Below are 24340 nucleotides of genomic sequence, written 5' to 3' on the forward strand. Positions count from 1 at the left end.
GCTCCAGCTGTTAGGAACTGCTTTCTTCTGTTGTGTCTCCTGCCTCACCATTTATACTTACTGTTCTTCACTCTGCTCTCTAGAGAAACACTTCGTCTTTTCTCTCTTTGGCACGACCATCCTCCAACAGGAGAGGTCTGTCTCTCCACGTCTCCTTTTCTCCAGGAGAAATCCATTGCCTCCAGCGATTCCCGGGAAGAGATGGTTTCCAGATCCCTCCATACTTGCTCACCCTCTTGTGAATGGACTGCAGAGCTTCCATATTCCAGGTAAACCACACGCCCATATTTGAGGAAGACCCCAGGGCTGGTCTAACCTCAGGGCTGCTGCAGAGGGGTCCTGATCCAGTTAATGTGAGTCTATTGGTGCAGCCCGAGGGCCGTGGCTGTTCTGGCAGCCTCATCGGCCCTGTGGCTCATACTGAACCTGGGATTTGATGAAAACCCTTAGATTTTTTTTCGTATTAAAAATTACCAGTTTGTTTATGTGCATCTGATTTCCCCCTTGTCTAAACGCAGAATATATGTAAAATTCAATCTTACTGCTTTTGACTCAGCAATCCTATCTTTTGAGACAATTTTCTTCACTTTCATGTCTCATTTTGTTCTTCCCCTCAGCTCCATGTCAAGCACAGATTTAGTCAGCAAGATATTGTTTTTTTAAAAATGTTGGCATCCCCAGGACAGTGCCCTATGGCAACTAAGCATCCGTGGACCCTGTCTGCGTTGTGCTCTGCCTTTGGGATGTCAGGCCCCTGACCGCAGGGAGCAGGGGAAGGGGAGGTGCACTGCATCACTCCAGGCCCAGGCTGAGGCCCAGCTCTGCCACAGCTGTGGGCAGTGACGGTCAGGTCTGTCTCCCAGGCCGGGAGCATCTGAGAAATCTTTGACTCACATCTGTCCTGTCTCCTCTTGCCTAATCTTGCCTGGTCTTCATTAAAAATGTCTCCCTCCTTTTCTTTCATTCACTGGTTCCTCTGCACATTTCTCCTGAGACCATGGGGTGCAGGCACTGTGCTTGTGCTGAAGATGGTCTCACCAACACAGAATCCCTGGATGTTTTCTTTAGGGACTTTGGCGCGGCATGTGGGATCTTAGTTCTCTGACCAGGGGTGGAACCCGCACCCCCTGTACTGGGAGCACAGAGACTCCCTGGATTTTTTTTTTTTTACAAATTTATTTATTTTTTGGCCGTGTTGGGTCTTCATTGCTGCGTGCGGGCTTTCTCTAGTTGCGGCGAGCGGGGGCTACTCTTCGTTGCAGTGCGCGGGCTTCTCATTGCAGTGGCTTCTCTTTGTTGCGAGCACGGGCTCTAGGCGCGCGGGCTTCAGTAGTTGTGGCACGTGGGCTCAGTAGTTGTGGCTCGTGGGCTCTAGAGCGCAGGCTCAGTAGTTGTGGCACATGGGCTCGAACCCATGTCCCCTGCATTGGCAGGCGGATTCTTAACCAGTGCGCCACCAGGGAAGCCCTCCCTGGATGTTTAACAGCAATTCCCAAAGTGGTGACAGGCCCTGTGCCCCCTCTGGGGGTGTTGCTTGGGCTGAGCCATGAAAGGAGGGGTAGGACTTGATCAGGTCAGTCGTTGGAGGACTCACATTTGAAGCAGATGAAAGAGAAAGCAATTTCCCCCGGTCAGCACATGGATGTGAGTGGGGGCTGGAGAGCAGGCTGCGGCTGCCAAGTCAAGGTGTGTGGTCAGACTTCCTCCTAAGGAAGGGCTCGCATAGGGCAGTGCCAATGCCACAACTGTATTTCAGGGTGTTCAGTGAAGATAAGTGATTAGCAAACTCTGGAGGCCCAGAGGTGGCAGGAAAAGATAGGGCTCAGGGTCCCCCAGAGACTGAGTAGATTCAGGGTCTGCTGAGGGAGACAGGGGCCGAATGGATGGGGGGCAGGGTGGGGAGGGGTTGAGGGGTGATGGTGCCTTGAAAGGCATGTCCCTAGGCAGCAAACAGCCTAGAAGCAGGCCTGGGTGGTGGGGGGCAAGGAGATGAGGACTTGGTTTGGGAGGGCACTAGTCCTTCGCTGTGAGGAGGTGGGTGACTGAGGAGCCAGGTCTTCTCACTCCTGCCACCAACGGGCATCCTCCAGTCTGCTCTCCCTCCTGCGGCCACCAGACCCTCTGTCCCCTTTTCTCTGCCTGCCTCCTGCCACTGGACCGGGCCTCCACCCCAGAGAACCTCCCAGGAGGTGTCGAGTCCCTTCCCACTCCTGGGCCCAGCTCAGTCACAGGCTCACCAAGTTTCCATCTCAATCAGCGTTAGGTGTGTGTGGGAGTGGCAGGTAAGAGCTGCCCCAAGAGAGGCCAGGAGGGTTCAAAACCCCGCCCAACACCCCGGAAGGCAGGCTACGAGCCCAGGGCCTTCCTCGAAGCCAGGCCTAGTACTTTCACCAACATTAACAATCCCTCCTATTCTCTGGGGGCTGTGTGAGTGCTGGGGATGTGACAATGTATAATAATATCAGGCCATGTCTATGGAGCTGGGCATCTAAGCGCTTTACACATCTTAATTAATGTAAACCTCCCAGCAACCTTATGAGTTAGGTAGTATTTGGTTCCCATTTTACGGATGAGGAAACTAAGGCACAGAGAGGTTAGTACGTTGACTAAGGTCGCACAAGAGGTGGAGCCCAAGTGCAAAGTCAGACAAGTCCCCCCACACTGTGAGCTGCCCCACTGCCCACTCCTCCCCCGCCTTCCAGAATGCTCACTGCCTTGGTCCACTCTCACCGACGTGTCATGTGTCATATTCTTTACAGTCAGGATGTTCTTATCTTTAATCCCAAATCCTAAGCCCGCTTCCTCTGGTTCTGCCCCTAGTGAGGTTACCTCTGTTCACGGTCCCTGTGAGAACGTGAATGTGAGAGCGGGATGACACCTTCCTCTTCCTAGCTCCTCCCCCTTCTCCAGTCCCACCGCCACTGTCCCCACCTTGGGACAGACCCTCATCATTTCCGCCAGCTTCCTCCCCCGGGCTCCCCCGTCTCTCTCCCTCTGGTCCATCCTTACAGCTGTGAGAATGAATGCTTGTCCCAAAGCACGGATCTGACCACAGCATCTGTTCCCTGAGAGCCCCTCCTGGCTCCACATCAGCTGGGGGATAAAATCCACACTCCCGAGTGCGTAGTCCAAAGTCCTTCCTGGTGTGGCCCCTGCCTTCTCCAGGTCGCCAGTTCCTGCCCTGCCTCTACAGGCCCCTCTGTCAGCACTTTCCAGAGGCCAGTCCACTGGCTGGTCTGGCCCTTGATAAAGTGTTCGATAGTCAGCAATAAAGCAAGACAAACAAGAATAATGAGATATATAAAATCGATCGGCATACGTCAGCCAAGTTGCCAGCTGTCCTTTCTTGGTCACAATATCTTTTATTCTAAGTATTCTATTTCTTTTTTTTATAGTTAAAATACTTCTTTCATAAAATGGTACTGAGAGAAAAATGATGGATTTTTTAAAAAAATGTCCTTACTTGGCAAACTAAAAAATGTTTGCAACTCTAGTCAGACTCTTTTTTTATTCTGACAATTCAGGGGTTGATGGAAGCTTGCCCCACTGGCGTGCCAAGCAGACCCTGATCTCTTAGATTCCTGAGTCTTTCCTGCCATTCATTCCTTCTGTCTGCAATGCTCACTCCCTGACCCAGTGCTGGTCATCACCCACCGTGCCTGAGGCCTGACCTTCCTTCCCAAAAAGCACGTCTGCAGCACCATCATATTCACATTTCCAGAGCCTGGTGCAGACCCAGCCACCCATGTACTTGGAGGTTTGCTGAGAGCCTGACTAGAATGAATTCCAGCCTTCTTTGCAGCAGGTTGAGTGTGTGGTGGTGAGGGGCAGTGGGTGGAGGTGTCCAGGCTTCCGCTGGCCTCAGCTGTCAGGCCGGGGCACGGCCAGCTCTCTCCTGCTCTGAAGGCCCAGTTGGGTGCCAGCGACTCTTCCCCAACCCCAGTGGGGCCCAGCTCAGAGCTTGGAATCCTAACAGGCCCTAAAGCGCACCTGTGTGTATCTCACTCATTGTTCCCAGGGGGGTCGTGAAACCACCCTTGCCCTGAAATGCTGGAGATCATCATCTCCCTCCTGGAAGCCCAGGAAACGTCAGGTCAGACAGGAAAACAGAGGTGGAGGGAAGGGGGAGAGACCGAGAGAGAAACTGAGAAAGAGACAGACAGACAGTCAGGGGAAACAAAACAAGGCCTGTTGTGGCAGCAGAGAGGGCAACGTGGGGGACCCACAGAGAAGGGGGTCAGGAGGGACAGCTGTCATTGGAACGGTGGGCGGCGGAAGCCTGGAGCCGGGGGTCTGGACTGCCTCCTGCTGGGCTGGGGAGATGCATCCTCCCGCTGCCCTCTAATACGGTCTCCATCATGGGACCCAGAACGCAGGAGGCAAATGCACCTTTGGGGTCTGCCCCCACCTCTACATGTCCAGGGCCCAGCAAGGCCTTCTGAATGCCCAGGGCCCCTGAAGGGCCTGCAGCCCCCCTGCCATCTCCAGCAGCATCCTGGTCTCCACATCCCTTCCCTGGGACCCTTCAATAATCAAACTCCCTGGAAGGCATCAAGGATGGGTCAGAGGAGGGGTCCCTAAGGGAGAAAATGACATTTTGTTTTTTAGTTAACTTGGAGTAGTTTGCTTTGCTTTAGCAGGTACCACTTGAGAAGGCCTTTTTTTTTTTTTTTTGGCCACGCCGCGTGGCATGCAGGATCTTAGTTCCCCATCCAGGGATCGAACCTGCGCCCCCCGCAATGGAAGCGCGGAGTCTTAACCACTGGGCCGCCAGGGAAGTCCTGAGAGGGGCTTTTATGCAGACATCAAGAAGAAAGTCTGGGGACTTCGCTAGTGGCACAGTGGTTAAGAATCCGCCTGCCAATGCAGGGGACATGGGTTCGAGCACTGGGCCGGGAAGATCCCACATGCCACTGAGCAACTAAGCCCGTGCGCCACAACTACTGAGCCTGTGCTCCGGAGCCCACGAGCCACAACTACTGAGCCCACGTGCCACAACTACTGAAAGCCGCACACCTGGAGCCCGTGCTCCGCAACAAGAGAAGCCACCGCGATGAGAAGCCCGTGCACCGCAATGAAGAGTAGCCTCTGCTCGCCGCAACTAGAGAAAGCCCCTGCGCAGCAACGAAGACCCAACACAGCCAAAAATAAATAAATAAAATAAATTTATAAAAAAAAAAAAAAAAGAAGAAGAAAGTCTGTTGAGGAGACGGAGGCAGTGGCCTTCTGTGGCTGGGCAGAGGCCACCTCAGGTCACCCCCCCTTGAGAGTGGGGTGGTGGGTTGACCAATGCGCATAAGAGGAAGCGAGAATCGGAGCTGAGACCCTTTGACCTTCTCTGACGGTCAGCTGGCAAGGGAGGCACTGGGGCTGCTGGGCAGAAACCTCTCCGCGGAGGAACGTGGATGGGGCCGGGCTCTGCGGAGGCCCCAGTCGGACTCAGTCATCTTGCGGGGTAGCTGGTGCTGTTCACCGCACATGACGGCTGCTGACCTGGCCACCTGAGCACTGCGGGGAGGCCACGGGGGGCGGGAAACAGAGCACGGGGTCTCTAAAGAGCTTAGAAGCTGGGCTCACTGGCATGGCACCATTGGTCTTGACTCTGTGGCCAGCTGAAGCCAGGACTGAGCCCTGGGCCAAAATAAGCTCTTGGAGGTGCCTGGGTTTATCAGATGAAGAGAGGCCTGTGGAAGGGGAGAAAAACTCCTCAAGACGGATGACAGCACTCCAAGTTACACCCGTTTGGACTTGACATTGCCTTCCAAGCTGTGAAGGTACCACAGACAATGGGATGTCGGGACGGCTGATGACTCCAAGCAGTGTCCGTGCCTCCCAGCAGCCTTAGTCCGTGCGACCTAAGAGACGGCACTCAGGGTCATCATTTATGGGCCCTGGAGCGTCGCGGGGAGCTACCCAGAAGACCTGAGCTACCCATTGCTGTAGGAGCAGGAGGGCCTAGCTCTGGCCCCTTGGATCCCTTCAAGAGCAGGAGGCATGACCGCCCCACAGGAGGCCATGAGGCAAGAGACCAGGGGACCAGCTGAGGGGCGTGGCTCTCCCTGGCACCAGCCCCCCTCTTAGGGTCTCCCACTGGCTGGGAGGGGTCAGAGGAGCGTGGCTTCTTGCGTGAGGGAAGTTCTGAGCTAAGGTCAGGGTACCTTCTAATCTAAGCTGCTCTCAAGTCAAGGAGCAGAAGGCCTGATAGGAGCACTCAGGCAGGAGGTGATGGCCAAGGTCAAGAGAAGTATAAAGGATGAGGGGAGGGGCAGAGCAGAGCGGGGCGAAGTGAGACCTCTGACTCAGGACAAGCAGGCCGCTGACTGGCTAGGACCTTGGAAGAGTCAGCAGCCTTAGTGCACTCATCAGGGACAATGCCTGACCTGTCCTCCCCCTCGTTCTGCTCCTCTGGGTTCAGCTGCATCCTGCTCTGGAAGAGGGTCATCACAAAGCTGCAGCTGGGAAACACTGCCTGTGCCTTTGCCCATCTCCCGCTAGGGGCATCCTCCGGGCCGTGGCTTTGTCACCCCACGCGTTTGGCTCAGAGTGGCCTCCACGTCCTCAGCACACTCCTAGCATGAGGAGTGTGGCTGAGAAACAGGGGGTGTGGAGCCAGGGCTGGAGTAGCTTTGGGAGCCAAGATGAGCACTCAGCTGTCCCAGGCTCTGAACAAAGTGCAGCAGTCCTGGCCCTGCAGGGTTTATGGCTGGTTAGTGGAGGCGATTAGATGGCTGTCATCAGCAGCTCATGCCCTCCCCCTTCACGTCTCTGCTGACACCACCCCAAGCTTTAGCCAGTCCTCACCCCTGGCCCCACACCCTTGCCCTCCTGGGTCTTTCTTGCTCTCCACAACGCGCCTAGCACTCACATAGCGGGTCTTCAATGTTTGTTGACTGAGACTCAATGACTGATGGACTCGGAGAAAAGTGGGGAGGTGGGATTGAGGACACGACTGGGAAACACACGTCCTCATGGTTTCTTGTCTGGAGGGGAGCGCTGGCCTGGGTGGATGTCATGCTGGGGCTGGGCTCCAATGCCTCCTTCTCAGGCCGTGTACCACCAGCCACAGGTAAACCTGGGCTGGACCAGGGGAGCTTGGTGGTGCCCTACTGACCGGGACTGATGTCTGGATTCTCCAGTTGGTGATAGACATGGTCAGTGCTCAGACACCACCACAACTATGTGCCTACAGACACTTCTTAGACGCCCCAGGAACCTCTGGTGGGGTCCCCACTGCACACCTCACATCTTCAACCTCTGCCCTCTCTAATGACCTGTTTACATCCCTGCTTTCTTGTCTGCACACGTGGCTGATTTCTCCTGTGTTGGGGGAAGAGAAGTGTTGGAGGGCAGGGTGGAATGGAGCCGGCCATGCACATTCCTGTCCTGGGACCTTTGTCCTTCTTCCCTCCTCTTTTCTCGGCTGGAATTACCTTCCCCTGGACCCTCACGTGGCTGCACCCTCACTTCTCTCTCCTCAGAGAGCCTTTACTAGCACCCCTCAACAACAGCCCTCCCTCCCGGGACACTCCATCCCCTTCCCCTGCTTAATTTTCTTTGTATCATCTGTTACTACATGCAATTAGGTTTCTGTGTATGTGTGTGTGGGTTGTTTGTTTGTTTACCTTTTAATTATCTGTCTCCCCCACTTCATGTAAGTTACATGAAAGCAGGGACCTTGTCTGTCTTATGGATTACTGTCTCTCCAGGGCCTGGAACAATGTCCGGCATAGGTAGATGCCCAATAAATCTTTGTTGAAAGAAAGAAAGGAAGGGAGGAAGGAAGGGAGGGAGGAGAAATGGACTTCCTCCTGATCCTTCCCTCCCCCAGAGGGCTGCACAGAGCACACTGAGAGGCCAGGAAAGCCCACCCCTTCCACTGCCACCCACTTCAGGCACCCAGTGCTGTTTTGCCACCTCTTCCACTGGGCCAGTCCCCTGCACCACCCCGGCCGCTTATGCCTCCCACGTCTGTTTGCTCAGAGCCAGCAGAAGTGAAAGCTGGCCGGACTGTTCCGTTCTCATCGCTTCTCCATCCAACCTGCAGTGTTCTCTTGGCTTGTGGACAGGTTACTCTTGTTTATCTAAGTCTTGTTTTCCCAGACTTGGACCGACTTTGTGGGTCAGCCGGGGACCCACAGCCTGTGGCATTCCTCAGCCCCATCCCCTCGCATTCTGGAGGTCCCAGGTGACTCACTGTCTTCACTGGAAGCTTTGTGGTCAGTCCCCTGTGTGCTGCTTCTCCCGCCACCATCGCTGCTGCTCTGCTGGACGCGCTGGCTGTTTCTGCTCGGGCCGCTGATTTTCTGGCCTCCTTCGCTGCCCCTGAGGCTGGAAGATAGGATTTTCCCCCTGAGTGATTATTGTTCCATTTTAAACTCATCAAAGTAGCCATGTGCTTTCAGATTCAAACCAGTTTTCTTTTCCAGCAAGTTGTGGCAAGTTCCCCAGGAAGGGGGCCTGGCGATGCCGCCCCCTGCTGAAGGATGCTCTCACCCTCAGAGTACAGGTCAGCGGATGTGTCCTTCGACTATTTGCCACCCGAGTGCCACGCCCACCTCCCAGAGCTGGCACAGGGTTTGGTTCAGGCACGTGGATTCCTGATTCCTATGCCGGCAGTACTGGTTGGGCCTCCTCGCCTGCCTTCCAGCCAACACTCCTGCTCTCTCCCTGCTGTCCCTTCGCCAGGTTACCCCTGCTCGCCCTGCAGCTCTACGATTCTATGCCATGCCCCAGAAGCCTTCCCTGACCCTCACATCTAGGTTAAGTGCCCTTTCTATGCACTGTTAGGACCTGGAGAGAACAGCGCTGTGCCTGTCCTGTTCATTGTTATACCCAATGTTGCCCAGCGCCTGGAACACTGAAGGGACTAGATAAAAACTATTATAAAGAGTGAATGAATTGTGTGTGTTTGCATCTTACAGTGTGTTAGGACTGGGGAACCTCATCTCCAATGCCTTTGGTATTCACTGCAGCCCAAAGTTAAGGCCTCTGGCTAAAGCGTGTGCTGAACAGGAGTTAACTGGGTGTTTCCGCCTGCTGGGGTAGGGACGCTTTGCTGGGAGGTGCCAGAACTGCTGGGAGGTCCTCTGTCCTTCCCACACAGAAGCAAGGGTAGGATTGCCAGATACAATACAGGGCGCCCAGTTAGATTTGAATTTTGGATAAACAGCAAATACATTTTTAGTATATTGCATGTCACACGTGGGACATACTTACGCCAAAAAAATATTAAATTCAAATTTAACGGGGCATCCTGGGGTATTTTCCTTCTTTTTAAGTCTGGGAACCCTAGCAAGGCAGACATGATCTGCCAGGTGCTAGGGGATCTGAGGTCCTTCCACAAGGTACATTCTGTTCACTGTCTGGGTTCTTCCTGCTCTTTCAATGCTTTTGGGCAAAGAACAGGGTGAGCTCAAGGCGTGGTTTCCCAGGGCTGTCACTAGCACGCTTAATCCACGGTATCTCCCTGCATCTCAACCCCTGACCCAGGCTACTGGACTGGATCGTTAGGGAAGGCCTCTCTGAGGAGGGGATGTTTGAGCTGAGATTTGAAGGAATGAGCCAAGTGATGATGGGGGAAGATCGTTCCAAAGGAGAGTGGCTGTGAACTTGGTGAGTCTGAGGAACTTAAAGGCTAGTGTAGTGTAGTGAGTGCAGGAAGGGAGGGGTTTACATGGAAGACCTTGGGCCACATCCTCGGTCCCCAAGAAGGGGACTTGAGGCTGCACTCCTTGCTGGTCACCGCCCCCAGCTGTAGGGTGGATGCTTCTCTGGCCTCCAAGGCTGAGTCTCAGCGGCAAAGATGGGGGAGGAAGGAAGTGAGTGTCTGCCATCTGGGGTCAGGGATTCTGGCAGCAGCGGCAAAGCCATGGGGCCTGGTGCTTGACTGCAGTTTGGTGGGATCTCCAGCTCTTAAAAATGGTGTGGAGCCATGAGTGCTTAGAGCTAAGACCCCATGTGACTGGTCCCTGTGGAGAGCCACCTCCATCCCCTCCTGAGAGCACTTCTGGGAGTCAGGTGTGCTCTCCTTTCTAGGGGAAAGTGCTGCAGCCCAGGGTCACAGGGCCACGGCGTGGGGAGGACCCAAAGGGCTCCATCCCACCTCAGCAGGAGTCTCTCTCCTGGCTTTGGAAGGGGTTGAAAGCCCTACACCGGGAAACTCAAATCAGGTCCCCAGTGAGGCTCTGCTCCTTTGTGCAGGCCTGCCCACCCCAGTCCTCCTCCTCCAAACCCAAATACGCAGGCCAAAAAACGGGAAATGGCTCGTTTCCAAGGACTCAACTCACAAGACACTTGTTGCCTGCTGTTTGCCTGTTGGCATGTGAAGGAAGCTGTTTCTTAATTTAAAATGTCCATTATGGGCTTCCCTGGTGGCGCAGTGGTTGAGAGTCTGCCTGCTAATGCAGGGGACATGGGTTCGAGCCCTGGTCTGGGAAGATCCCGCGTGCCGCGGAGCAACTAGGCCCGTGAGCCACAACTACTGAGCCTGCGCGTCTGGAGCCTGTGCTCTGCAGCAAGAGAGGTCGCGATAATGAGAGGCCCGCGCACCGCGATGAAGAGTGGCCCCCGCTTGCCGCAGCTAGAGAAAGCCCTTGCACAGAGATGAAGACCCAACACAGCCAAAAGAAAGAAAGAAAGAAATCTTATAAATAAATCTGTCCAATCTTAGCCAGCTTTGACTACACAAAATAAGATTCCTTTAAAAAAAAAAAAAAAACCTAACCCAAAGGCAGCACCTGAGTCATTATTAAAAAAAAAAAAAAAAAATGTCCATTAACTCCCTCCAGCTGGAAAGCTACCCCAACAAAACTTCTGTTTGTGGAGGGTTTAAGCTTGCTCACTCTGAGGGCATGGGCCCAGCTGGGTTTGCCCCATCGGAAGGTGTGCCCAGGGCAGTGGGCACCCTTAGGTGTCTTGCCATGGCTTGAGAGTATGTTCTCTCTGTCAGGAGGTATTGGATCCCCAAGGCCCACTTTGGCCAGGGCCCTTGGGAAGCCCACAGTGCTGGGGCAGGGGGTGGGGGTGACGTCCCTTTGCGGAGGCTCTTTTATGTCTCCAGGGGAGGAAACCCCATTTCCCTACTACCGCCAGGCCCTCGGTGAGTCTTGCCAGGCATCCGACAGGAAAGAACCTTTTGTTCTGAGCTTGTAGGAAGTCTGAGCTGGACTTGTTATCTACCCACAGCATTTCCTGGATAGGGGGCCTGGACGGGGCTGCACTAGGGGCTGGCTCCCAGCCTTGGCCTTGGTTCCTTCCTCTCAGCGGCTGGGGCCGGGGAGGCTGCCCATGGCAAGGTCTAGGTCTTCACGAAAGGCTGGTGAGAACTGGTATTTATCTTTAGGCTGCTGGAGGGGGTGTGTGTGGGGTGGGCGCTATAGCCTGGCAAAGGCCCCTGGCTTGGGAAAGGGGGCAAGAAACGTCACCTAGTGCGCGCGCGCCGTGTGTGTGTGTGTGTGTGTGTGTGTGTGTGTGTGTGTGTGTCGGGGGGTGCTGCGGACCTGGAGAAGGGGTGAGTCCAGCCTCCCTGCAGAGTGACACGTCCACCATCCGGCTGCAAGGAAGGGGCGAGTCCCTCAGGGCTGCAGGAGCGGCAAGGTAGGCCAAGGTCCGGGCCACGCCTGACACCTAGTGGCCACCTGAGCCCGGGGCAGGGCGAGGGAAGAAGCGGGGAGGCAAGGGAGGGCGTGGAGGGCGGGAACCTGGAAGCGCGGAGACCAGGCCCGAGCAGGGCGGCCGTTCTCCCGTTCTCCCGGCCGGCATCCCCCTTCCCTCTGCCCGGGGCCCCGCCCCAACAGCCCCGGCAGCCCATACCCCCTCAGCCTCGCCCTTGGCCTCCGAGTCAGGCCTGGACTTGGACGCCTCCCACACCCACGGGTGGGTCGCAGAACCCCATACGTCCCCGAACGTGATGGACCCGGGAAGCCAGGTCGTGAGGCCCGGATTCGAAGGTTACCCGAGCTCGGGTCCGGAGGCCGGGTCACGGTGGCCGCCGTTCTCGCGCCGCAGGCCCTAGCACGCGGGCGTCAAGGTTCGGGCCCGGAGTCTGGCGGGACCCTGTCCCTAGACCCGGGACCTTGGGGGGCCGGGCCCGGTCCCAGGTGCGTGGACCCGCCGGGGGCACTTCCGGTCCCCGCCCGCCGCGTCGCCCGCCGGGCTGCCAACCCGCCGCCCCCCCCCGGTCGCCATGGAGACGCGGTAGCTCCGAAGTCCGCGCGGCTGGCCGAACCGGCAGAACAGCCCGGGCGTGGCGCGGGCAGCTCGCGGGCCAGTGGGCAGCGTGACGCTGCGCAGCGAGGACGAGGTCCGGGCTCGACGTCCGGCCAGGTAGGTGGCCGGGGCGGTTGGGGGCGAGCCGAGCCCCGGCGCGGAGGTGGGAGGGGCCCCGGGTGTGTGCGGGGCGGGGGGGGGGGACGGCGAGCTCAGGTGTGCCCGGCCTGGGGCGGGACCGTGCCCGCGCCGGGACAGGCCGGGATCCCGGCGCCGCAGCCATTCTTTCTCTTTCCCTCTCCTGCCGCCACACCTGACTCACCTCACCTGCTTCCCCGGCTCGGGGCCACCGAGCAAGGCCCAAGGTTAGGAGCTCATCCCACTCCTGCCTGGAGCTGTCAGCCGTCGGTCCCGGGTCTGCCTCTGTGCCCAGTCTCTGCGGAAGTTAGCACGGAGCAGCAGGTGATCCCAAGTTTACGTACGGCGTAATGTTTTGCCCTACTCTAGAAACTAGGTGGCATAGAAGTGGATCAACCAACATTTGCCACGACTGTTCTTTTGAATCCTGAGACCGAGCTGCCAAACTGCTTCGCTAGTGGCGGGGCCTCCCTCCCTCTGCCTCTTTCCTCTTGGGGTGAGATGTCTAGCTAGTAGAGCCCTTCCTTGTTCTTCTCCAACATCTCCAGCCTCTTGGTGTGCAAGGAGTTTCCCGTTTGGGAAATCCTTACTCCTTGGGTTGGCCTTGGTAGCCCCTGAACTGTGGGTACAGGGGATGCAGAACTGAGCTGAGGAAGGGATCTGCTGCTGCCTTTGACACCTGGGAATGGTGGGGGGTACCTCCCCTCTCTGCCTGCCCTTCCCCCCAGGGCACCACAGAGAGGAGGATCCAGGTGGACCCTGGAGTCCCAGACATGTCTTTAGAAGCTGGCACCCCTCCCAAGTCTTTCTCCCTTCTGGTTGCCCCTCTCCACTCTCACTCTACCTTGGCTTTGAGGATTTTCTAAGACTCATTAAATGAAGCTCTATCTTATCTGGATTCTGTTCCTTCGTTTTCTTCTGTTTTTAATATAAATTCATTTATTTTATTTATTTAATTTTTGGCTGCGTTGGGTCTTGGTTGCTGTGCGCAGTCTTTCTCTAGTTGCAGCGAGCGGGGGCTACTCTTCATGGCGGTGCGCAGGCTTCTCATTGCAGTGGCTTCTCTTGTGGTGGAGCACGGGCTCTAGGCACGTGGGCTAAGTAGCTGTGGCTCACGGGCTTAGTTGCTCCACAGAATGTGGGATCTTCCAGGACCAGGGCTCGAACCTGTGTGCCCTGCATTGGCAGGCGGATTCTCAACCACTGCGCCACCAGGGAAGCCCAGGTCCTTCGTTTTCATAGCAAATGGAAAACAAAACAAAGAACAACAACAACACCCCACAGAGCTGTTCTACCTTCTCATACATATCTTGATTTCTCCTGTGAAACTGGATGGAGGCAGAAAATATAGGCAACTTGTAAATGCCAAGGGGAGCCCCATACAGAGAAACGGTTGCTACAACCCCGCCCCCGGGGCAGGAGGCGCCTCCTGGACCTGAGTGGATGCCCTGCTTGTCCCACTTCTTCCCTGCCTGCGCCACCTTCCCTTGGCAGGCAGAGCTTGGGCGGCTTCTAATGCAAAGTGGTTCAGCAGCACTAGAAGAATTTGGTGGAGGAATTCACCCCAGATCCAGGGGTTTCTGCCCAGTGGGGGGATTCATGGTAGACAGAAGGCGGGGTATGGATTTATTAGAGGGGGTCGTGCTGTCTGCTGCCATCTGGCTCTCTGTGGCCCCAAACCTCATGTGTCAGCAGCTTCGGATGCATGACTCTTCCTAAGGTGCTATTAGGAACAGGTTTAGTTTTTGTTAGATTGCTATTTAACTGAATACCTACTATGTGGCAGGCAGTGTGCTAGGCATTGGTACATATTTATCCTGTTTAATCTTTGCTACAGGCCAGTAAGGTGGATCTCAACATCCCCCTGCCTTATGGAAGAGGAAGCAGGCTCAGAGAGGGTGCTTGGCTCGCCTGGGCGCACACAGTCATGAACAGTGGGGCTGGCTTTGAAATCATATCCGTCTGACCAGGGCTGCACTGTGGCTTTCCCCTTCCTCCATAAAAAAATAAAGAGAATTATATTTTACAACCACATTGGTATAAAGATGAATATAATCCAGGCTGGATTAAAAATTAAAATATTTTCTTCAACCCTACAAGTTTGTTTTTTCTTATGATTTTAACAGAAATCAAAACATTTTTTGTGAGTCCCTACAAGTACTGGGAGCCCCAACACTGAGCCCCTGGGCCCAGTGGAGAACAGGGCTCAGTGTCTGACTTCAAACTTTCTACCCAGGGGTTACTTGGGTGTGGGTAGTAAGAAAGTGCCCCACCTAACAGCTCAGCCCTCATTTTGCCTTTTCTTTTATCACATTTCAGGACATTCTAGGACAATTGAGTCGTTTCTCCCCTTCACCCATCAAGAAAAGATCTAGCCCCCAACACAATCTTTTCTAACCCAATTAAAACCCTGCTGCGGATAAGGAGGCTGTGGCCAGGCCAGGCTCCCTGCTTCCAGGCTGTGGGACTTGTGCGGTGTCTGGTCCCCATAATGAGATTAGGCCTGGTGGCCTTTCAATGAAACCCCCTGGGCTCAGGGAGGGAGAGGGATGCTCGTTAGCACGTTCAAGCCCTGCGGCAGCTCCTGGCCCTGGTTGATCACATTAAGTGGAGTCTGGCTGCAGGTGTGTGTGGGAGGGGAGGGGTGACTGTCACAGCCCAAGGTTCCAAAAGCTGCCAGAGATCTGACATCCCCATCCTGTGCTCTGACAGGAAGGAGGGTGGCCGGGTAAGGATCCACAAGGGCTCGCCCTGGTTCTGAGACTCTGGTCTACTGGGCTGAGGAAGCCTTTGCGGGTGTAGATGGGCTGCTTCCAGACTGTTGACATTGCTGCCTGTACTGCTGCACTGGGAACACAGGAGATCCCAAAGCAGCCCGTGTTCTGGGGTTCCACAGGAAGGGAGGAAGGAAGGGAGGAGGAAGGTAGGAGGAAGGAAGGAAGGAAGGAAGGAAGGAAGGAAGGAAGGAAGGGTGAGAGAATGTTCCCACTGTCTAGACTGGGAAATGAGGGAGCAGGATAAAAGATATTTGCTTACTAGGGAGTGAATCTCAACTGATTTCAAGGTTTGCAAATGCACATTTGTTTGTGGGTGAGTCAGATTCCAACCAGAGTCCTTGAAATGTCCTCTCTGTTTCCCCCATCATCGGAAGCAGCCCCTTCGTGTACAAAGATACGTTGTCAATTAGGTTGAACCGAATAAGCAATGGGGCAACGGCATTGCTGAAGGGGTCTCAGTTCATCTTCTGTGAAGCACAGAAACCACTTGATGCTTTGTCTTTTCTGTAAATCTGGATTTTTCACTTAGATCTTATTGGCTGAGGTCACCTATGGGGAAGCTACAGGCCTGCCCGAGGACTGGTCTTTCTGTGTGTGTTTTCCTGTCATCCCTCATCCCTGGATTTAGAATCACCTTCAAATTGGAAGGGGCCACAGGGGAGACTGCTTAGGCCTCCATGAGTCCAAAGGTCATTCTTTATCTCTGGCTTCCTCTGGGATGCCTAGTTACCAGGGCACAGGGACCAGGAAAGATGCCTTTGGAGCAGTTGGCATGAAGATCTTGCAGCTAGTTTGTCCCCATCACCTCTTCTCTCTAACCCACCTGTTTCCATCCTGCAGCCTTTTCTCCCAGGAGAGCCCACGGGGGACACCAATGCTTGATGCTATGGTGGGTGTAAACTGCCTTAGAAGCATGGTTCCCCAAGGGGTGGGGAGGGCCCAGGAAGACTGGCGTGTGAGGGGAGAGGCCTTCCTGGAGCCCTGCCTCCAAGCAGATTCAGATCCCCTGAATACTGGATTCAGTATTCAGGAAGTTTTCCTTTCTTCCCTAGTTACTGGCCTGAGAAAGTGCAGAGCCACACCCTGAGCAGGCAACCCCTGTAGGAAATCCAAGGGAGTGGCCACCCCAGTGTGGTGAAGCCAGCATAGACTCTGGAAAGTGCTCTGGGAGTTTAACTCATAGCCTAAGTTGTTACGGCCCTTTACTCTAGAATCTGCCTCTGCTCTGCACCTTGTCTGCAAGGCCCTGGAAGGCGGAGGCCATGGCTCGTCTGTATCCAGCAGTGTGACCCCCATATCGTAGGCGCTTGATAAACAACTGAGTTGAGCACTTCTTTGCTGCGGATGATTTGGGGCAAGTTGTTTATCCTCTTTGAGTCTCAATTTCCTCATCTGTCAAATTGGGGTAATACTCCTGTTATCACCATAGGTTATTGTGAAGATTGAACTGAGTACAGAGCGGGGCTCCCTAGCCCTGAGGCTCGCAACCCCAGTCCACCACCCTGGGGTGCAAACAGCACTAGGGTTTGGACTCCGAAGGGAATTCAGGTTGTGAGTTTTCAGTGAGGACGTTAAAGCCACGTGTTTAGTCACCGTGCTGTTCCCACATGTTTTCTTTTCAGCACCACCAAGCGAGTCTCCATTTCTCAGCAGGTGCTCCTGGGTGTCCTACAATTTAACTCCACATTGTCACTACCTACTGGAGACGGCATCAGATCCCGCAGGGCTCAGTCCCACAACACTGCCCCCACCCCCTTCAGATGCTAATTGCAAGTCCAGGTTGTCACCTGTGCTGCTGAACAACAGGCTATAGATCAGAGCGTCCCACGACCTTTTCCTCAGGTTCAATTAATTTGCTAGAGCAGCTCACAGAACCCAGAGAAACCTGCTAGATTGCTGGTTTGTTATAAAAGGATATAACTCAGGGACAGCCAGATGAAGAGGTACGTAGGGCAAGGTCTGGAAGGGTCTGGAGCACAGGAGCTTCTGTCCCCGGGGAACTGGGCTGCACCACCTTCCCGGCTCGTGGATGTGTTCACCAACCTGGGAGCTCTCCAAACCCTGTCCTTTAGGGGGTTTATGGAGGCTTCATTACACAGGCCCGATTGATTAAATCATTGGCCACTGGTGGCTGCACTCAGTCTCCAGCCCCTCTCACTCCCTGGAGGTCAAGGGTGGGACTGAACGTTCCAACCCTCCAGTCACATGGTTGGTTCCCCTGGTAACCAGCCCCACCCTCAGGTTTTCGAGGGGCTTCAGTAACATGATGTAATATTAACATAACAAAAGAAACGATTGCTTTGTCACCTGGAAAATTCCTAGGGTTTTACAGGCTCAGTCCCATATATTTCTTATTATAAATCACGCTATCACGGCTGTGAAGAGAAGTCTGATTCCTGCCCGACTCCTGAGGAGGTTGGCTGCGGGGGGTGGAAATCTGGCTCCGGCTTGCGTCACCACAGAGCGGCTCTTGACCCAGGAGTGGCAGTCTTTGCAGCCTTGAGCTTCCCCTCTGTGCTCAGTGGCTACTCGGTGGGGACGCTGTGGCAGGTCTGCCGGGGCAGAGCACGTTCCTTCCAGTCTTCCTAATTCAGAGCTAATCAGATTCTGACTGCGCCCCAGGCTCTCGGGGAGGAATCTAATAAAGCAGAGGAGGACAGCATTTCTCAGGTCCGTACATTTTTCCTGTCAGAGGCGGCCAAGGGATGAGATCCCCGAGGGAGAGGTAGGTGCATTTCCTGCCTTCTGGGAGCTCACAGGGCTTAACGCGAGGCAGGACACCGAGGGTAAGTGAGCGCCAGGCCAGCCTTGGGGACACAGAGGAGGGGGACAAAGTGGTGAACAAAATGCCCATTTCAGGTCGTGGAGCAAATCGATAGAGGCGGAGGAGGAGGAGGAGCGGGGAGTGTGAGGTGGAGGGGCTAACAGCAGGTTGTGTTGCTAGAGCTGGGGAACTGGGAGCATCTCTTCCGAGTGGACTTGGTAGGAAAACAGTGGGGGCTGCAGGTGGGCACTGGGTTAGGGTCAGTTATGGAGTTGGCATTTGACCACCATACGCTGGTGGCCCTTTGTGCCTGGTGGGGCAACATGACTGGGACCTGGCTTTGTCCCTGTCGGTCAGGCAGGTTGAGGAGGGTAGGGAGACGGGGGCAGAAGCTCCAGGCCCTGCTGGGTGGTGGAAATGAAGGTGGCCAAGAGGGAAGTGATGGCGAGACCTGGGGGAGAAGCAGGAGGATTGGGCACTGGGCAGAAGGGCGACCTGGGAGGTCAGGAGAGGGGTGTAACTTTGGATGTGCTGAGTTTGAAGTGTTTGAGGGATGTCCAGGTAGAGATGTTAGTGGACAGTTAGAAATGGGGTTTAAATTTGGGGGAGATGACAAGCTGGCACTAGATTTAGGAGTCATCAGTGTCGAGGTGACAGATAAGCACGAGGGCAAGAGTTCCAGAAATACGGCTTCACTGTTGCCCAGGGCTTCTGGAAACAGGTGTTCCCACCTGCCTTGGGAGTGTTTTCTGGAAGATGATTTGACAGAATGTATCCACAACTTAAAAAAGAACCTAGCCCTTGCTCAGGATTCTATTTCTTCATTTAGGAATTAGACGAGTGTGCAAAGATGATCACAGTGTTGTTTATTTAGTGAAAAGCTGAAAGCTGGCTAAATATTTAACAACAGGAGATTAGGGGATTGGTTAAAATATGAAATAGCCGTGTACTGACATGAAAAGATGTGCATGATCTATAATGAAGTGAAAAAAGCAGGTTAGAAATTGGTATGGTCATGTTTCTATGAAAGAAGGTACATATATTTCTAGAGGAAAAGGATATAAATCAAAATGTTGATTACTTGTAATTTTTCTTTTTGCTTATCTGTATTTTACCGCAGGGAGGTGTGTTAACACTGCCTGCCCCCCTTTTTAAAAAATGATGGAGTTGCCAACAGTTGTCAAAGGTGGCAGAGAGAACTGGGGGTAAAGAGAGCCCGGTCCCCAGGAGGACAAGGCCAGGCCAACTGGAAACTAGTTCTTGAGCAGCACAGGGTACAGGGTGTGTGCTCGGTATTAGCGGGGGGACCCCAAAATGTGTTAGTCAAACATCTCTGCTCAGCTGCTGTTCTCTGCTGGTAATGAAGGAGAAGGAGGGTGTCTCCAGCGCTGCTGGGAGAGGCTGGGGCAGTGGGAGAGGCAAGCTGGGGGGATGGAGCGCTCGGCCCTCTGGGAGCTGCAGCAGCGCCTTTGTGTGGCCCCAGGCCGCCAGCACCGAGGCCCAGCAAACGGAGCCCGTACTTGTTCATCAACTGCCTCCTCTCCTCCCATCTTCCAGCTGCCTCTCCCGCCTGGGTGTGGGGAGAACCAGCAGGTTCAGGGGGAAGAGCCGGCACACAGGCCACCCTGAGCCCGGGCGAGGCTGTGGAGATGCCAGGGACTGGGCAGAGGAGCCAGGAAATGCCTCCCACTGGCCCCTGAGCCTCGCTTCCCCAAACCCCGTTGAGCCCCCGGTTCCTTGTCTGCAGACGGGAGCAGTGACACCTGCTCTCACAGGATCCTTGTGCGCTAAGTGACCCCAGGAGTTCTCACCTTGTAGGTCTCCGTTTGGGAAGCCTGGCCTGAGGGAGGGGCGCAGGCCCACGCCCCAGGTGTGGAGGGGAAGACGAGGCAGGAAGGGAAACGGGCAGCTCGGCGGCTCCTGTCCCCTGGTCCTTTCTACTGAAGCGGCTCAGAGAACATTCCTTCTACCGGCAGCTGCCATGCAGCTCTCTGTGGGCAGGACTTCTTTCATCTCCAGCTGGGAGCTGAAAAAGCAGGCACGCGGGAGTCAGGTTCCCCATTTCTCACCCTAGATGTCCTTTATGATTCATCTGGAGGAAAAATTCCGGCACCTTCAAGGAATTTGCTCACTTCTCTGTGTTTGTTTCACCTGTGAACCCCACCTGAGAAAACCCAGGGCCTCCTGAAACAGAAAGTAAAGCACTGGCACTGGGCCCTCCTGCTCCGGCCAGAACTTGGAGGACTCCGACTTGCTCCCTCATTGCAGGTGGAAGTGCAGCCAGGTGTGGGTCTGTCTCTGCAGGAAGGCGGGCCCGTCCCGCTGGGCGCTCTCACGGAGGCCTGGGGTTGTGGGCCGAGAGGGAGGAGGCAGAGGTGGGCAAGGGAGGCCTGGGATGTATTTTTGGAGGCTGTGGGCCGTCCCTCTGAGCTCCACCATCTTTCCTGCAGCAGTCGCCTCGGCATAGAGCCACCTCGGCATGGAGAGCCCTGCCCGCCCAGCACCCGCCCCCGCGACGCTGCTTTACTATGTGGCCTTCTCCCAGCTGCTGGGCCTGGCCGTGGTGGCCATGACTGGCACCTGGCTCGGTGTGTACCGAGGAGGCATCGCCTGGGAGAGTGCCCTGCAGTTCAATGTGCATCCCCTCTGCATGATCATCGGCCTGGTCTTCTTGCAGGGAGATGGTGAGTCCCTGGGCGATGCCGCCTGAGAGAGGAGATTTGCAGGGACCCTTTCACACCTGAATCTGCCCAGTTAGAGAAGGAAGCTGGCTTGGACCTTGGGGACACTGGGAATCCAAATCAAGGGCCCCAAGGCTGGTGGGTGGCAACTCCTTTCTGACTTATCCCAGATCTTTCACCTCGTGCTTCAACAAGGAACATCCGAAGGTGTGTGTGCTTCACACAGCGGAGGCCCAGGGGCTGGGCTGTGAGCAAGACAATCTTCTGCAGAGGCGGTTTGAAATTGAGGGAGAGAAAGTGAGTGTGAGTGTGAGTGTACACGTGTGTGTGTGTGTGTGTGTGTAGATGCTGGACTTGGTGGAGCTAGAGCGCCTCTCTCTGGGGTAGGATCCAGGCCGTGGCTGGCCCCCACCCTGCCTCAAGGCCAGGGGGCCTTGGCCTTCTCCTTCTGGTAACAAGAAAGCTGGATCCATGCATTCTTCCTAGATGTGGTCCTGGTGACAGCCACCCCTTCAGCAGCAGACTCCTGAGGGACATTCCGCAGGAGCCCTGGCCCTGACTGCTTCAGCCCGAAGAGGGGGGATTAGCTTGGGGTCGCAAGGTTCTGCTTTGAGAACCTGGGGTTTCCCAACCGGGGAGCCTGCTGGCCAAGAGTAGTGAATGTCTGATCCGGCTTCAGTGCTGTACAATCTGAGAACCATCATAGCTAAGAGGTGAACTCAGAAGCTTGGTGGCACCTTGATGTTGACTGCACGACGAGCCTAAAACAAAGCCTGGGATACACAGGACAGCTAAGAAGGGGGCGGGCGGTGCGGGGGCGTACGGAGCCTCGTTTCCTCCCCCACTTTCTGTGGCTGGGGTACCTGGACAAGCCCTCCCCTCTCCAGCCGGGGGTGTCTCCTCGCTGCCCTGACAGGAAGGCCTCGTGCTCGGCTTAGCGCCCTGACATTCCCTTTCTCACGGCCCACCAGCCCTGCTGGTTTACCGTGTCTTCAGGAATGAGGCCAAACGCACCACCAAAATCCTGCACGGGCTGCTGCACGTCTTCGCCTTCGTCATCGCCCTGGTGGGTGAGTTCCTGGCACGGGCCCGCCCTCCTTCCCCCACCTCTGCTGACTTGGGGAAGGAGGTGCTTTACTGTCCAGTCCCCCCTCCCCACCCCTCCTCCCCCTTCCAGGCAGGGACACTGGGTGCTGGCAGCCACCGAGCCGGTACTGGAGCCCAGAAGTCCCGGCGGGTCGGGTTTCCCTTGGGTCACCGCACCCCCTCCGTCGCCATCAGCCAGTCCTCACGCGACCCCCGCCTCCGGCCAGGCCTGGTGGCGGTGTTCGACTACCACAGGAAGGAGGGCTACGCCGACCTGTACAGCCTGCACAGCTGGTGTGGCATTCTGGTCTTCGTCCTCTTCTTTGTGCAGGTGAGTCCTTGCCGCCCCACGGCGCTGGGGAGGGGCGGGGAGCAGGGCCCAAACAGGGCCGGGGCCAGGCGTGCGCACAGGCGAAAGGCGCTCCAGCCCGCCGGGCGCTGCCTCCGACCCGGCGCCCTTCCGGCGCCCTTCTGGCCGACAGGCACGTGGGTTTGGTCCCAGGTCCCACCTCGGGGCGCACAGTGTGGGGCTGAGACCGGCTTCGAGCGCCGGCCGACCTTCCCCACGTGCTCAGCGCTCCCGCCGCCGCTCCGGCCGGAGGCCACCGCGCGGGGCGGGGTGGCGGGGCCTGCGGTCCTCGCGGGAGGCGGCCCACCTGGGGCGTCCTCGGGCTCCAGTCTCCAGCGCAGCTCAGCCTCCGGCAGCACCTCGCCTTTCCTCCCAGTGGCTCGTGGGCTTTAGCTTCTTCCTGTTCCCCGGCGCGTCGTTTTCTCTGCGGAGCCGCTACCGGCCGCAACACGTCTTCCTTGGCGGCGCCATCTTCCTCCTCTCGGTGGGCACCGCCCTGCTGGGCCTGAAGGAGGCGCTGCTGTTCGAGCTCGGGTGAGCGCCCCCTCCCGGCGGCTCTGTGTGGGGCCGCCGAACAGCGGCTTTTCTCCCGGGGGAGGGGGGCGGCGGGGGGCGGCGGGGGGCGGCGGGGGGCGGGGTTGGGCTTGGGATCGCACCGCATCTTGCGGGCCGGGGGCGAATGGCACTCGGCCTAACGGCTACGCCTCGGGTGGCCTCGCCCTGCGCCCCAATCCCGCAGGACCAAATACAGCAAGTTCGAGCCCGAGGGCGTCCTGGCCAACGTGCTGGGCCTGCTGCTGGCCGCCTTCGGCGCGGTCGTGCTCTACATCCTGACCCGCGCCGACTGGAAGCGGCCCCTCCAGGCGGAAGAGCAAGCGCTCTCCATGGACTTCAAGACGCTGACGGAGGGCGACAGCCCCAGCTCCCAGTGACGCGCGCCCCGTGCCATCCCGTCCCGTCCCGCGAGGCGGTCTCCGCCGTTTCGGGGCCCCGACAGGTGTCTGTCCCGCACCCGCCGAGGCTCCGGGGGTGGGGAGCGGGGGTGGGGCAGCCCTCCTCCCTGAGCGCTGATTTCCGGGGTTCAGGCGCCCTCCGCTTTCCCCTCCTCGCTGCTGCTGCTGCTGCCGCCGCCGTGTTAGTCCTGCGCAGACCCGCGCCCCCGTTGCCCCTGTCACCCCCTCAGATGGAGCAGCTTTGGGTAGGGTTCTGGGCGGTTGGGCCTGGTCGCAGAAGCACAGATCCCTAAAGGGGTCGGAGAGTGGGGGGTGGCTCCCCGCTCGGGGCAGCGGGGCCTGGGCTGTGTCTGCGGAGAAGGCGGGGCTCAGCGCCGTGCCTGGCGAGGCCAAGACTTGCTTTGTGTGACACCGAACTCCAACCAGGAGTCTTGCGGGCCCAGCCTTTGGCAGCGGAGCAAGTGATATTATGTGTAAAATATGCTGGTGTCAGGGCAGGGTTCCCCAGGAGAGGGGAGGGACTGGCCCTTGGGAAGCTCTGGACGCGGGGCTTTGGCCCAGCTGCGCTCTGCAGGCTTCTCTTTCTTTAACCCCTTAGCCCCAGGGCGGCTTTCTTTGCCTTTGGGGCCCAGCAGCCCGAAGAAGAGGCAGGAGGTGGGCCTGGGCGGGCGCTGCGGGCCGTGTGCCGCCTGCAGGGGCTCCCCTCCCCGCGGGGGGCCGGTCTCGGAGAGCCAGCTGCCCACCAGCTGCCCACCCTCGGAGCTCACTCAGGCGCTGCTCTGACAGAGGCCCAGGACACAAGCCTTTTTGCTTTAAACAAAAAGCTGCCGCTGTTGCCCCCTTTCCCTTCCCATAGGGAGGGTAGGGGCTGCCTGATCAGGAGGAAAGCCTCATCCTCTCCTACCTGGGGCCCATCTTTGCAGGAAGTTGGGACCAAGTCAGAATCGGATTAATCCCCCCAACCCCATGAGTGTGTAGTGCTGTTAGCTGAGTCACTGTTTGGCTTCTGTCTAGAAATAACGTGATTACAGCATCGATCTTGTGCTTCTTGGACCTGGTGAATGCTCTCTCCTTGTTTTCCTCGTTTTCCGGGCTTTGAGGAGCATGGCACTGTTTGAGACAAGACACAGTTTACTTAGATGAAGACATTAATAAAACTTCCAAATCTGACTACTGGTTTTTGTTTTTTAACGGCTGCCTTTCTCACACCTAAATGCTGCCTTCGAGAAAGGGGGCTTGTCTCCCCTAATGCTCAGATTTCTAAAACAGCTTTTGCGGTGGGTCCTGCCTCAGGCGATGCTGCTTCTCAGAGCAGGTGGCTGTGTTGGGCGCCTTACCAGCAGGGCTCCCTGCTCCCTCCCGTGGGCATTCCGGGCTCTGCTGCA

The 24340-nt window shown here is 56.5% G+C and overlaps 2 protein-coding genes across 15 annotated transcripts in view; one reads left to right on the top strand and one right to left on the bottom strand.

The window, feature by feature from the left end:
• LOC132355984 (angiotensin-converting enzyme) overlaps positions 1 to 12673 on the bottom strand; it is a 38955-nt gene extending 26282 nt beyond the window's left edge. Inside the window, exons 1-3 of one of the 4 annotated variants that reach the window (XM_059908602.1) lie at positions 11954 to 12291; positions 11499 to 11551; positions 8195 to 8328 (exon numbers count right to left, since the gene is read on the bottom strand). The gene's annotated coding sequence lies outside the window, so the exon portion shown is untranslated. Of the gene's footprint in view, positions 1 to 8194; positions 8329 to 11498; positions 11637 to 11953; positions 12292 to 12534 lie in introns of those variants that run through there. The other 3 variants (XM_059908600.1, XM_059908601.1, XM_059908599.1) reach the window with 3 other exon arrangements.
• Positions 11242 to 24125, top strand: LOC132355985 (transmembrane ascorbate-dependent reductase CYB561). 11 transcript variants are annotated; one of them, XM_059908607.1, is made up of 8 exons: positions 11242 to 11317; positions 11531 to 11595; positions 19961 to 20170; positions 20337 to 20570; positions 21539 to 21637; positions 21881 to 21984; positions 22379 to 22536; positions 22742 to 24125. In XM_059908607.1, the coding sequence occupies exons 4-8, from the start codon at positions 20366 to 20368 to the stop codon at positions 22932 to 22934; spliced, it is 759 nt and encodes a 252-aa protein (XP_059764590.1). In that variant the 5' UTR covers positions 11242 to 11317; positions 11531 to 11595; positions 19961 to 20170; positions 20337 to 20365; the 3' UTR covers positions 22935 to 24125. The 11 variants fall into 11 exon arrangements, 10 of the variants coding, with proteins under 10 accessions (XP_059764590.1, XP_059764588.1, XP_059764595.1 ...); XR_009499727.1 differs by lacking the exons at positions 11242 to 11317; positions 11531 to 11595 and adding an exon at positions 11637 to 12324 and having other exon boundaries at positions 22742 to 22999; positions 23970 to 24125; XM_059908605.1 differs by lacking the exons at positions 11242 to 11317; positions 11531 to 11595 and adding an exon at positions 11637 to 12324.
• Positions 24126 to 24340: the final 215 nt, after the last annotated feature.

Source organism: Balaenoptera ricei, chromosome 20 (genome assembly GCF_028023285.1).
Source record: "Balaenoptera ricei isolate mBalRic1 chromosome 20, mBalRic1.hap2, whole genome shotgun sequence".
Taxonomy (NCBI): Eukaryota; Metazoa; Chordata; class Mammalia; order Artiodactyla; family Balaenopteridae; genus Balaenoptera; species Balaenoptera ricei.

Coding starts and splice junctions, on each gene's coding strand:
- LOC132355985 (XM_059908607.1), top strand. CDS start 20,366: ATGGAGAGCCCTGCCCGCCCAGCACCCGCCCCCGCGACGCTGCTTTAC. Junction 20,571..21,538: donor GGTCTTCTTGCAGGGAGATG/GTGAGTCCCTGG, acceptor ACGGCCCACCAG/CCCTGCTGGTTTACCGTGTC. Junction 22,537..22,741: donor GCGCTGCTGTTCGAGCTCGG/GTGAGCGCCCCC, acceptor CCAATCCCGCAG/GACCAAATACAGCAAGTTCG.